The 14,622-nt window shown below is 38.7% G+C and overlaps 1 protein-coding gene across 3 annotated transcripts in view; it reads left to right on the forward strand.

Moving 5' to 3' along the window:
* The window catches only part of LOC109092228 (low-density lipoprotein receptor-related protein 4), a 93,104-nt gene that overhangs the window by 62,010 nt on the left and 16,472 nt on the right, over positions 1 to 14,622 (forward strand). For all 3 annotated transcript variants that reach the window (XM_042728743.1, XM_042728741.1, XM_042728742.1), the window contains exons 15-22: positions 3,210 to 3,386; positions 4,133 to 4,258; positions 5,267 to 5,475; positions 5,764 to 5,845; positions 6,183 to 6,288; positions 7,301 to 7,502; positions 7,584 to 7,773; positions 9,481 to 9,612. In XM_042728743.1, the coding sequence (XP_042584677.1) occupies positions 3,210 to 3,386; positions 4,133 to 4,258; positions 5,267 to 5,475; positions 5,764 to 5,845; positions 6,183 to 6,288; positions 7,301 to 7,502; positions 7,584 to 7,773; positions 9,481 to 9,612 (1,224 nt within the window). The remainder of the gene's footprint in view (positions 1 to 3,209; positions 3,387 to 4,132; positions 4,259 to 5,266; positions 5,476 to 5,763; positions 5,846 to 6,182; positions 6,289 to 7,300; positions 7,503 to 7,583; positions 7,774 to 9,480; positions 9,613 to 14,622) is intronic.

A 14,622-nucleotide genomic window follows, 5' to 3' on the forward strand; every position in this document is an offset into this window, starting at 1 on the left:
GCTAGTTAGTGAATTCACATAAAACTAGCAACAGAGTAAATGAAAGGATCGTACTCTCCAACCATGGCTCCCGAGCATGACTCAAGCTCACGGATATACTCTGAAGACTAAATCCGAAGAGCGCTTGGGACCGGACCCTCATTAGGTAGTTCAATAGGACATGGAAACTAACCAAAACATCATAGGTCCAGCATGAAGGCGTTGGGAATGCCTCATCCGGATAACCTCCCTCAAGTCTCTCCTCTAGCCCCAGAGAGCATGATATTCTACCACACCCAACTGTGGGTACAGGAGCACCAGCTCAGATCAGGGCCATGCATCAAGGAAGCTCGCAAGCCAACACTTGAGCACAGAGAGTCATACAACCCTGAATGAAAGTAAAGGTTTCAGAAATGGGCTTCCGGAGTGCAGTAGAATGTGGTTATCTGATAAGGACATGATAAAAATAATCTGTCCAACAACTGCAGAAATATATCCACATTAAACAATACCTATATAACCAGAAGGAAATCACTGATAGGGAAAATTTTCCTGTCAGATGCTTTCCATGTTCTGCCCATCAACTGCGAATCGTGGGCTATGGGCAGAGAATTCTCAATGCAACCGAAACATGCAGCATGCATTCAGCACCCGCAAGAGCTAAACACACTCCGCCCACGTGATAGATTACCTCGGAAATCAAGCAAGAACTATTCTCGTGAGAGGCGAACGCACTCATGCAATCACTATACAAACTCGGGTAAATGAAGTACTCACCTCCCCCTCAGTAGTCCTGCGAATACATCACGATTAATACACAAGCCCTCTCCTCGTGAGTCGAGCGCATTCAATTCATGCTTATCCCTCACAAGAAATAAGCAATGAATAAAGAGCGCATTCAACTCCCTCAAGAGCTGAACGCGCTTGCTCTTCACCACATACACAACCTGCGAGCCGTTGTGAAACTGCGGGTATCAGAGCAAAGCATTTGGTGAGAGAACATGCACTCCTACTCGTGCTTAGCTTATCACTATCATAAACAAATGGTCAGTGAAGACGAAGAAGAGGATGACGTGTTCTCCCGGTGCTCTTTAAAACTGTGATCATACCAGGTAATGACATCACAGGCTGTCACCGGCCAATGTTATTTTCGTGTTTAGAGGAATGTTCAGACACCGGTCACGCTGAAGGCGTTCCACCATAGCGGCCTGTAGAGGACGCAGTTCGAAGTTCCCTCAGAAGGGAACCATTTTTGGTTTCCCAAAGAACCTTTCAGTGAAAGTTCTTAAAATAAACATTTTTATTAGTTACATTTTAAGAAACTTCGTTCACTTTAAAGAACCTTTAATGGAATGGAAAGATTCCATGGATGTTAAAGGTTGTTCACGGAACCATCTATGCCAATAAAGGACCTTTGCTGCTAAGAGTGAAGAACCCTTTTAGAACCTTTCGGTGAACAGTTCACCATTTTTTCTTTCTGTGAAGACATTTAAAATCCTAAAGAATCTTTTTCCACCATAAAGAACCTTTTGTGGAATGGAAAGATCGATGTTAAAGGTTCTTTGTGGAACCAATAAAGAACCTTTATTTTTATGAGTGTTAAGCAGAAAAGCAATGCCGAAAGAAGAGAAATATTGTTTTAGATTTTTATCATTTTTTTTTTAAATAGGAGGTTATAGTAAGGGCCTTTGTTTATGGCTTTCGGTAAATTAAGCGCTTGCTTAGGGTTTTTTTTTTTTTTTTTTTTTTTTGAGAGAGAGATTTCATTGGGGTTTTTGGGGGCATGTCTTAACCAGCTTTGAGAAAATCATAAATGTCCCGACCATGTGCAGTAAACTCACCCTCCCCCACATCAAATTGACTGTACTCGGAGGGAAAGATTTCTAATCCCAGAAGGATGGAAAGTAGCTAATTAGTGGTTTGAAAGTAGTTTACATCTGCCAGTCTGCTTTATATACAAATTCGAAGTTTTCTTGTCTAATTTTATCCCAAAATCCCAATAGAGCCTTGTGAAAACAAAGTAGACTTCAGCATACTTTCAAAAAGTTATGGAAATAAAGTGTGAAAGGAATGTAATGTTTTCATGCACTTGAATGTTAATTACAGTTAAATGTATTATAATTTAAATGTATATTAAATGTAGTTAGACTTTAGAGTGCTTTTCTGACCCCCTTAAGTAGGACTTAAGTACATGTATGTCTTTATATGTAATTTCATAGTTACTTACTGTTGCCTTTGAAATATGGTTAAAGTACTGCTGAATGTGCTGACAAGCATTTATGGAAAACTAACGTTTCTTACTGAAACTTGAATGTCATGTATTTAAATATATTTGTAGTGATGAATTTGCATTTTAAAAGATACATTAAAAAAATTAATATTGCATAACACACTACAGTTAAAATTATGATCAAGTACTTTACATGTGCTTTAGTATATTAGTCAACATTAAAAATAATGTTCTTTAAAGCACGACAAAAGAATATTGATTAAAAATGCACTCCAAAGTAAAACTTTTAATTTGATATTACTGCAGAAGTTTAGCTGCTCAAGTATTAATGGTGGTGCTCATTAGACACAGACACATGCTTGGCACATTTAATGATGTCACAGCTGTGTTTATGGAGTATTTTACAACAGCTTAGAATGCATCATAATCAAGGACTGGAACTATCTGATTTGTAATGAAAATTAATAAACACCTTAGAACAGCCAATCAGAGTCAAGAATTCTAGTGTGCCTTGATATAAATACCAAAAAAAAAAAAGTTTGTTTGTGTGTGTGATGAGAGAAAGAGATATTGTGACACTCTTCACTCAAGAAAACCCAGCTGCATTGAAAATTAACATTATTTACCTCAACACAAACAGTCAATAAAACCTGTAATGTTTTTATATATGCATTTATTCAGTGTTATGGAGAACCCAAAATATGACCAAACGTAACATAAAGTGCCATTTTCACTCTTAAACAACAGGATGATAATAAATCAAAAAGACCAATACTCCAAGTCTGTAATTCATGGGAAGAATTGTTACGTTTTCTCTAGTTGATATTGTCATTAGCTCTAAGCTGGAACTGAATATTGGAAGTCAGTCACCTTTGTGTAACAAAGTTATGTCTTTAGATTTTACTGCTTGAGCTTTGGACTGCTGTTGCTAATCACGATAAAAATGTGCATTTTTAGAGCACAGAGGCTAAATATATCTGTGAACTTTTCCCTCTGCCAGGTCTTCCACATCCGTTTGCCATCACAGTGTTTGAAGACAGTCTGTACTGGACCGACTGGCACACCAAGAGTATCAACAGTGCAAACAAGTTTACTGGCAAGAACCAAGAGGTCATCCGAAACAAGCTGCACTTTCCCATGGACATCCACACCCTACACCCACAGAGACAACCTGCAGGTTAACTAACCATAAAGTCCCTATTACTCGTAGTATAGTATAAAATTTTTACAAATGCAAATCAAATTTAACTAAATGCAACCTAGGCTCGTTGGAAAAACATGTCTCTGCCTACATTGATGTACCCCCCCCACCCCCCACAGAAAAAAAACCCAACAACTTTCATTCCTTTTCACACAAATTATGATTACAGGGGCAGATTATTGATTAATGAAGGCTTATTTTCACACACAATTCCTTGCACAATACTATGTTATGACCTTTTACCATAGTGCATGATGTGTAAACTAATACATTTTGATGTTTGCATCATAAATCCAGCTCCATATTTGGCTTCTCTGACCTAGTAAACTTGCTTGATAGTGCACCCGGTACAACATTGAACTTGAGATGTGGCGTATTCGGAAAATAGTCTATCTACAGTATCCGGTTAGGTTTCATGTAAGGTTATTTTCAAACACGATAAAGTACTAACCTTGGACATTTCATTACTTCCACTATATGTACAACAAATAACGTAATAAAACATTGCTAGATCCACATTAATCTGTTTCTGATAAAACTGAACATGCTTTTAGTGCCACCCGCTGGACATTTCACTTTGAAAGTATTGCGAAATGTGCATGAAGCAACATAATTTATGCAGCAATGTTGCCACAGTCATGTTTTTCTCCTGGCCCTGGGTTGAGTCAATTATGTTAATTTTAAAAGCATTATTACTTTTTTTTTTCTCTTATTATGTTTAGGTGGGAGAAACCGCTGTGGGAGCAATAATGGAGGCTGCAGTCACCTGTGTCTTCCAAGCAATAAGACCTACACCTGTGCGTGTCCTACTGGCTTTAGAAAGGTGGACCACTATAACTGTGCCCAGAGTGAGTACTGCTTGTTTTAGTTATTTATCCATGATTTATATTTATCCTCCTTTCGTGCTACAACAGTATCCCTTCACCTTAAGGGTACAGTAACATGAGAAGTGCGATACTTCCAGAAAGTTAATGTGTGCGTATTTGTGCTGGTACCACGAGGAGCCACTCACGTTCTGGGTAACTGTCAGAAAAGCGAATTGCAAATTCAGGAAGGTTTACTAAAGCATCGCTTAAAAAAATTTGCTTTTATGGATACAACAGCTTGATTACCCTTAAAGATACAACTTTGTACCTTATTTATTCATTAAAAAAGTGCATGTTAGTACCTTTAGAGTAAACTGTATTTAAAAAGGTTGAGAAAAATTCAATATTCAGGGTAACATGATGCATTCAGATTTTTAAGTCGTCTTAATAAATAGAAACTATTGTCTTAATAACTGTACTAAGTAACACTGTTTTGTCAATTTGAATGTGTTCAGTTCAGAACAAGAAATTCTTTTGTGTTTGACTAATTGGTACAAAAAATATTCTGTTGGTCTAAAATGTTTTTATATACTGTAGCTTCAAGAAAATTACATTTGAGACTCAAAAGGTTTTGTAAAGTGGAAAATGTGTAGGTCATTTTTTATTTTTATTTTTTACAGCATCATATACACCCTTAAAGGCGATTTTCTCAATATTTTGATTTATTTTTTTTGCACCCTCAGATTCCAGATTTTCAAATAGTTGTATCTCGGCTTTATTATTGTCCGATCATAACAAACCATACATAAATGGAAAGATTATTTATTCAGCTTTCAGATGATGTAGAAATCTCCATTTCGAAAAATTGACCGTTATGACTGGTTTTGTGGTCCATGGTCACAAATGTTATTTAACAAATCCCAAATAAATCCAGCTAAATTTTTTCATTTTTCTTTTCATATTGAACAAATGACTGACTTTGTGACATGTATGTATTGATAAACTTCTTAAATCTGAAGAACTGACAGGAGACCTTTGGTCTTTGATCAGGTCTTGACAAGTTCCTGCTTTTTACCCGAAGGACGGACATCCGTCGAATCAGCTTTGACAATGAAGACAAGCTGGACGACGTCATTCCACTGGCTGATATTCGAAACGCAGTGGCCCTGGACTGGGACTCTAGCGAGCGTTATATATACTGGACTGACGTCACCACTGATTCCATCAACAGAGCGAAATGGGATGGAAGCAAACAGGAGGTTAGCAGGAATTTAGCCTGAGACACAAAGAGCAGGTTTTAAGATCAGATTGACACTGTTGGGCAGCGGTGTGTAAAAAAAAAAATACACACATAGGTCTTTTCATGCCACTGCTGTTGGGTATCTAGTGTATGAATTATTAATAAACTAGTATATTATAGGGAGAAATGTGTAAAACACTGACCCCTGGAGAACAAACAAGCAAAAACAAAACATCCTCCCTTATGTAGTAGGTGGTTGTGATGTACTGTCATGTAATATGACAGATGATATTCATGTTGCTTGCAGGTTGTGGTGGACACCAGTTTGGAAAGCCCTGCAGGTCTAGCTATCGATTGGCTTACACACAAACTGTACTGGACTGATGCAGGTACTGTTCTGTTATTGATTCATCTTAGTATCAGATCTACGCTGTATGCCTCTTTTCATGTAATAATTTCCATTGTTTAATTCCATTTAAGACCAAACACACACTACAAGACAAATACTTGGTTTTATTTTTTATTTTTTGGTTCTCCCGTGCTGCTCCTCACTCCATTTTCTTCTAAATTCATTGAATGTAGATGCTATTAGTGCAACTATACTCTTGAGTGACATGCTAGAAGAGCAGTGACAGGCTTATGCTGCCTTCTGGAGTTTCATGCCAACTAGATATTAATTTTTTTCCAGTGTTATTTAGAAAAGACTTGTTTTCATAACATTTTTAGGCACAGATCGGATTGAAGTTTCAAACACGGATGGAAGCATGCGCACAGTTCTGATTTGGGAGAACCTCGACCGTCCCCGGGACATTGTTGTTGACCCGATCGGAGGGTAGGTCAAGTACGGTTCAATATGCAGTGTTATACAGTGTCCTCCACAAATGCAGATGGTTTTATATTACTTGTATATGTGTGCTCGCCTGACATTTAAAAAGTCTTATTAATAATGGAAATGGGCATTTTCAACAACAGAGCTAATTGCTGATTTGTGCAAGTCTTGTGTCACACATGATTACTTTATTGGGTCCTTCCTATGGTTATTAATAAGTATAGGAATTTGGCCTGTTCATGACCTCAGTTTTATATCCCAGTGAATCAGCAAGTCATGTTTTTTTTTTTACCACTTGAGTGTTAACCAGGTAGAAGTTTTTTTTTTTTTTTTTTTTTTGACAAAAAAAAATGCATTTATGCATTTAGCAGATTCTTCCTAAGCGACTTGCATTGCATTTAAGGTTTTGCTTTCCCTGGGATTTGAACCCATGACCTACTTTTTGAGCTAAAGGAATGATCTAAAATTTTTAAAATAATAGTGACACTTTTTAAAAAAAAATTATTTAATTTACATCAGTTAAAGGTTCAATTTTTGAGAACATTTTGAATGATACGCCAAGGAATAGTTCACCTCAAAAATGAAAATTGTCATCATTTACTCACCCTCATGTCAGTTTCTTTCTTATGTTGAACACAAAAGAAGATATTTTGAAGAAGCAAACAGATGTTAGTCCCCATTGTCTTCTGTGGTATGGAAGGAAATGCTATGGAAGTCAATGGGGACCATCAACTGTTTGATGACCAGCATTCTTCAAAATATCTTCATTTGGGTTCAACATAAGAAACTCATGCAGGATGAGGAAATTATGGAATTTTCATTTTCAGTTTTCTTTTTTGAGATGTACTATTCATTTTCAGACTAAAGTAAAAAACTTAACCTTTTTATCAAAGGTGCCAATATAAATGGAGGATGCTTTATAGACTGTTTGACAGTATTACAAGTAGTAGTAGCTGTTGAGGTGTACACAATATAAAGAAATTATACATAACCGCTTTGTTTTGCTTCACAATAGATTCATGTACTGGACAGACTGGGGTGCCAATCCTAAGATTGAGCGTGCAGGAATGGACGCATCCAACCGTACAGTTATCATCTCAACAAACCTGACCTGGCCTAATGGATTGGCAATCGACTATAGCACTGAGCGGCTGTACTGGGCCGATGCTAGCATTAAGACCATTGAGTATGGTAACTTTGATGGATCAGGCAGACAGGTAGACACGAGTTCTTTAGGTTAACTGATTTGCAGTTCATTATTTCTCAGGTTAAACTTTTATTCATTCTTCTCCATTGAAGTGTTGATTGGCAGTCAGTTGCCTCATCCGTTTGGGTTGACACTCCATGAAGACAGAATTTATTGGACAGACTGGCAATCCAAGAGCATCCAAAGTGCAGACAAGCTCACTGGTTTGGACCGAAGAACACTGGCAGAAAACCTTGAAAACCTCATGGACATTCACATGTTCCATCATCACAGAACTAAAGGTAAAACATCACCGGAGACTATCTCTATTGTGTATTAATGATACTGGTAGCAAATACGATATACAATACAGTCAAAAGTTTGGACATATTGTAACTTTGTCAGTTTAGCCTCTCTTTGCTGCGGTGCATCCTGGGTGCTTTATAATGAGTCAACAACTGCAGATATTCTGTTAGTAAAAGAAAAAGGCCACTTAAGTGACTTAAAGAGAGACACTTTCGTGACTGTTTCTTAGCACACTTAAGTACACTTTTAAAAAAGTGCACTTTGTAATAATGGCAAATAAATAGTTTTACTTTAAAGTGCATTTTAAATCATCATTTTAATAATCTTTTGTCATGCTTTAAAGTACTTATTTTGATGTGTTGACTGACTGACATACTAAAGCACATGTAAAGTACTTAATTATAATTTTAACTTTAGTGTGTTACTCTATATCTACAATAAGTATATTTTAAATGAATGGCGAACAAATGTGCAATTACAAATAATTGCATGAAATACAAATTTCAATAGAAATGGCATTAAAGTAAATTTTAATTGACCGTAAATTCTTGTCTGTACATTCAGCAGTACTTTAACCATATTTCCAATACAATATAAATAATTATGAAATACACACACACACACACACACACACACACACACACACATATATATATATATATATATATATAGTCCTACTTAAGTTGGTAAAAACACTGCATTTAATTTAAATTTAAACTATAATACTTTTTCATTCTATTGCAATTAACATTCAGTTAAATGTCTGAAAACACTACCTTTAGATTGCACTTTAGTATATTCTTTCAAAGTATATTTTCATTTTCTTTTTTTTTTTCTTTTTTTTTTTTTTTGATTGGCTATGTTTCATGAAGAAATTAAAATTCATCAGGTTCAGATTAAGATCATAGTTTTATTTCAGTCCGGTTAGATTAGCGTGTTGATTAGATGTGTTGCATCTGTGTTATTGCATAATTGAAAACATTTCAGTGTAAGGGATTATTTTAGGGCTGCCAATAGATTAAAATAATTAAGAATAAATAATATAATAATTATAATATAATATAATATAATTTTTTGTATAAAGGAAGGGGGGCGGGGGGGTCGCAATAATACCATAGAAGAACATTTTGGGTTCCCCAAAGAACCTTTCAGTAAACCACTCTTAAAAGAGCCATTTTTTTATTAGTACAAAGAACATTTTAATAATCTAAAGAACCGTTTTCCCCTATAAAGAACCTTTTTGTGCAGTTGAAAGTTTCCATGTATGTTAAAGGTTCTTCATGGATCCATTAATGCCAATGCAGGACCTTTAATTTCAAGAGCCTAAATAAGTTTTTGTTGTACACTCAGCACATCAAATTAGGTCAAATGCCTTAAAAGTATGCAATAAAAATGAATGAAATAATTTAAACATATAATTTATTTTCAAATTAGCAGTTAGCAGCCCTCTTCTTCTTCTTTCTCCTGTTGACAACTGAAATTCACACGCATGCCTAGCAGATATGTGTGTCTCTGTCATACCCGATGTCTTGGGTTTCAGACGGCGGATTAAGGCCAGCGGTAACTGATCTTCAGTCTGGAGTCTCATTGGTGTATAATGATCCACTGAGACACCCAGAGGCCTGTTATCTGTTACATCTAATTGAACAGAGATTTCTAGCCCTCTCTCACCTTTCTCCACTCTTTCTGCTTTCTGTCTAAAGTCCAGACGCCCTGTTCGGTGAATAATGGTGGCTGCAGTCACCTTTGCCTCCTGGCTCCTGCTCCTAAAGCCTCAAGCTGTGCGTGTCCCACTGGTATCAACCTACAGGCAGACGGCAAGACTTGCACTCACGGTAATGCCGATAAGATCATGCTACTCTAACCGTCTCGAATATCTAAGAAACCAGCAATAGCTTCTCATTCAGTAGCCATAACTCAACAATTGACTTGAAATTTAATGGAATGGCCACAGGTGTTCTTTGCTTTTGGGATTCCAGGTGACAGCTCAGTCCGTGGTTTTTGTTGCAAGGGTAATCTTTGAAATTTGAGGCTCATTTTGAGTCACCTCAGGGGTTTAGGGGTCGCCGTAATACTGTGTCAGAGGTGATGATGTCATGGGGCATTTCTGAAGGTGAGAAACCATTCGGTTTGCTTTTCCGTACAATTCACTAGGGGATTTGTCTCTTTTTGTGCACTTAATTGCTCAGGTGGGAATCTCTGGCCCTGAGGGGATATTTAGTTTTGGCCAACTTAATGCATTTTGATGGTGCAAATAGCTGTCTGACTGACAAAGGCTATTTACAGTAGCTCCGCCCACCAAAATGACAAAAGAAACCATGAGGTTAACTGGGAGAGTGGCGTGGAGAGTGAAAGTGCTGGTGTTCGGTAATATGATATAATATGATATAATGCATAGCATTGTTATCAGGGTACTTTAAAATACTGTGTATAATTCTATATACCTTATTATGAATTGTTTAGAATTTTAGAACGCATTTTTAGAATGCATCGTTTTCATCAACAGATTTAAATTTAACAATGTATTTTATGATGCGTAAAAGATACGTGTGCGCACTGACATGAACAGACCTAACATGGAAAAGGAGTGAAGGAGACAAAAAGAAAAATAATTATGCTTAAGTCAAAATTATGAAATTTTAAGGGCATAATTAATAAATAAAAAGAAATTATGATGCTGTTATAATGATGAAGTTAAAAAAAAATTAAATGGATAGATGCAGCCTTTTATCTAAATTTCGAATTTTGAGATACTAATTGTCATAATTAAATGTGAAAAGTACTACTTATGAAATAAAAAGTTGAAATTGTGACTTTAAAAGTCGAAACTGACCTACTAAGTTAAAGTTATGACAATATGTTATAATTATGAGATTAAAAAATAAAAATAGATATAAATAGTATTTTTTGCCTTTTTAATTTCATAATTTTGACTTAGTATGTCAGAACTTTGACTTTTTATGGCATAATTTCATCTGTGACAATTATGATAAAGTAAAAATTTTGACTTTTAAAGTCATAATTAGGACTTAGCAAAGCATGCTTTTTTTCTTGCACTGTGGAAATGGGCTTCCATAATAAAGCTGAAATTGGATGTGGTGTCCGTACATTGATTGGACGCACTGGTGCGTCACCTGCAACGTGTGTAGTTTATATTGTTACCATGCTCAAAACTAACTACTGTTTTCACTTGGTGCAAATAGCCTCTGCCTGTAAAATGGTCTCTTCACTGAGTTAGAATGGGAAGTTTTAGTGTTTGTGTGGAGAGAGGGAACCCAAGCCGTATGAGGAACGTTTGAAGCTGTGGTTTGCAGACGAGAGTTGGGCAGAGGGAACATTGTGGTCATCCAGGTTAATGCCAAAATGTGATGTAGCATGTGAATCATACAGTACATCTTTATGGTGAGGTAGTTTAAAGCTTACATACGCAGCCTGAACCACCAGATGTGTTTACACTTGACCAAGTCATGGCTTAAATGCATGTCAAACCATTTCCTAAAGAGGTTTGAGCGATCGGGTTGCAGTCTGTCTAGAATGCATCTTGGAAAGCCTTTTACGTTCTGTCTTTTCTTGAATGGATAGCTGTCCACTGAGTGAAAATGCATGAAGTGTACTGGTATATTTTCCTTTTTGGGGCTTGTAAATATACATCACCTTCCACTTTTGTTGAGTGGAAAAAAAACACACCCTTTGTGTTTCACAGAATAAAGAATATAATATGGGTTTGGAACATCATGAGAGAAAGTCAGTGCCTGTGCTTCCATACATGCATTTTTGTGTGTGATTTTTGGGATATTGCATCAAAAAATGCTGGATGGAAGTCTTAAAATGGAATCCAAATAGTAAAAGAAAAAAGGTAAATGGAAACACATTCGAGCAGTCGAGCGACAGAGAAGGACAGCAGTTTGTAAGTGTTTTTGCCTCGTTTTCTCATTAGAGTACTGCGTGATTATCGTTGCTAGGGAAACTTTGCTTTAATCACTGTGTGTCTTACGTGTGAATTGTGGCGTTTGGTTTTGCGTTTGCTTATCGCGGGACTGGACAGTTCCTTTTGTTAAATAGAGAGGCGTGACAATAGCCAGTAAGCCGGTAAAAAGTACTTAAAGAGCTGTTTTGTAAACGCCTGTCAGAAGAAACAGTCGAGCGACAGAGAAGGACAGCAGTTTGTAAGTGTTTTTGCCTCGTTTTTCTCATTAGAGTACTGCGTGATTATCGTTGCTAGGGAAACTTTGCTTTAATCACTGTGTGTCTTACGTGTGAATTGTGGCGTTTGGTTTTGCGTTTGCCTATCGCGGGACTGGACAGTTTCGGTCTGTTAAATAGAGAGGCGTGACAAGCTGACTTCAATCACAGGTAAGCAGGCAAATATATAAGTGGTAGGTGTCACCGCGGCGGCAGCGGTCGCGGCAGCCCTCGTGTGAAGCCTCCTCGTCTGAAGACAGACGAGTGTAAAGACCATCTACTCTACCTGCGCGACTCCACCGAGCAAGGACACCCACAGGGCACTTGAGTATTGCTTTTCTCCCCTTCAATTTTTGTACAGCTCTTCCGCAAATACTTATTTTGGTCACTTGTAGTCACTATGTGCTTTCAGATCTCTACTATCACTACTAACACTCGGAGAGTACGCTATGTACGTCGAAGGAAGGCCTGCCTGACAAATCTAAGGCCTGTCCCTCTGACCTCTACTCCGACGCTCTCTATTCCACTTGGTCTCTGGAACTGCCAATCCGCTGTTAACAAAGCAGACTTCATTTCTTCTATTGCTACTCATTCTGGTCTCAGCCTTATGGCACTGACTGAGACCTGGATCAAACCTGAGGACACTGCCACTCCCGCAGCCCTCTCCACTCATTTCACTTGTTCCCACACCCCTCGTACGACTGGGAGGGGTGGAGGTACTGGTCTCCTTATATCGAAAGATTGGAAATTTGATCTTCAACCACCACCTACAGGTCACGGTTCATTTGAATCACATGCTGTTACTGTAACCCACCCTGTTCAAATCCACTTTGTGGTCATTTATCGTCCCCCAGGTCAATTGGGAAACTTCTTGGAGGAGTTGGACGTGCTGCTATCAAATTATCCTGAAGATGGTACTCCTCTGGTACTGCTTGGTGACTTCAACATCCACCTAGATAAACCCCAGGCTGCTGACTTCAACACTCTGCTCGCCTCATTTGATCTCAAGCGAGTCTCTACTACAGCCACTCACAAATCGGGCAACCAACTGGACCTCATCTACATGCGCTGTTGCTCAGTGGACAACACTTTAGTTACTCCACTGCACACCTCAGACCACTTCCTCATTACTGCTAATCTAACACTTACTCCTGAAGCGGCACACGCTCCAACGCGGGTCACCTTTCGACGGAACCTACGCTCACTCTCTCCATCTCGCCTATCCTCTGTGGTTGCATCCTCACTTCCTTCACTCTCGCAGTTTTCAGCTCTGGACACGAACAGTGCTACGGACACTTTTTGTTCCACTCTGACCTCCTGCTTGGACAACTTTTGCCCACTGTCGTCTAGACCAGCACGCACACCACCCATCTGCCCCCTGGCTGTCCGATGTACTCCGTGAACATCGCTCTAAACTCAGGGCTGCAGAGAGGAAATGGCTTAAATCAAGAAACTCTACCGACCTCAGTGTGTATCAGTCTCTCCTCTCCTCCTTCTCTGCAAACGTCTTCACTGCTAAAACATCATATTACCACGACAAGATTAACAACTGTTGTGACGCTCGGACACTCTTCAAAACCTTCTCTTCTCTTCTTAATCCGCCTCCACCTCCTCCTCAATCGACTCTTACAGCTGATGACTTTGCAGTTTTCTTTCACAAATAAGACAAGAACCATCAGTGACCAATTCTCCACGCCGCACACTGAGGATAACTTCACAACGACTAATGCTCACTCGTTCTCCTCCTCCCTCTCTCCACTCTCAGAGACGGACGTTTCCAAACTTATCCTGTCCAGTCATCCTACTACTTGCCCTCTGGATCCGATCCCCACTCACCCTCCTTCAAGCGATTTCTTCTTCAGTCATACCTTCACTTACTCACATTATCAACTCCTCTCTTCACTCTGGAACATTTCCCTCAGCATTTAAGCAGGGCTCGGGTAAGCCCACTGCTGAAGAAACCATCTCTAAGTCCAGCACTTCTAGAAAACTACAGACCGGTATCCCTTCTTCCATTCATTGAAAAGACACTCGAACGAGCTGTGTTCAACCAGCTCTCTATGTTTCTTGTACAGAACAACCTCCTGGACAGCAATCAATCTGGCTTCAAAAGTGGCCCACTCAACTGAGACTGCCCTGCTCTCGGTTACTGAAGCCCTGCGACTGGCAAAAGCAGCTTCAAAATCCTCAGTACTCATTTTGCTGGACCTGTCTGCTGCTTTTGACACTGTTAATCACCAGATTCTCCTGTCCACCCTCAGAAAGATGGGCATCTCTGGAACCGCACTCCAGTGGCTTAACTCCTACCTGTCTGATAGATCCTTCATGGTGTCTTGGAGGGGTGAAGTTTCTAAGTCACAACAACTTGCTACTGGGGTTCCTCAAGGCTCAGTACTTGGACCGCTTCTCTCTCTCCATCTACATGACGTCATTAGGATCTGTCATTCAGAAGAATGGCTTTTCCTATCACTGCTACGCTGATGACACTCAACTCTACTTCTCATTCCAACCAGATGACCCGACGGTAGTTGCTCGCATTTCAGCCTGTCTGAGTGACATTTCTAGCTGGATGAATGACCATCACCTTCAGCTCAACCTTACTAAGACTGAACTGCTGGTGGTTCCAGCTAACCCATCGTTTCATCACAACTTCTCTATACAGC

Source organism: Cyprinus carpio, chromosome B7, assembly GCF_018340385.1.
Source record: "Cyprinus carpio isolate SPL01 chromosome B7, ASM1834038v1, whole genome shotgun sequence".
Lineage (NCBI taxonomy): Eukaryota > Metazoa > Chordata > Actinopteri > Cypriniformes > Cyprinidae > Cyprinus > Cyprinus carpio.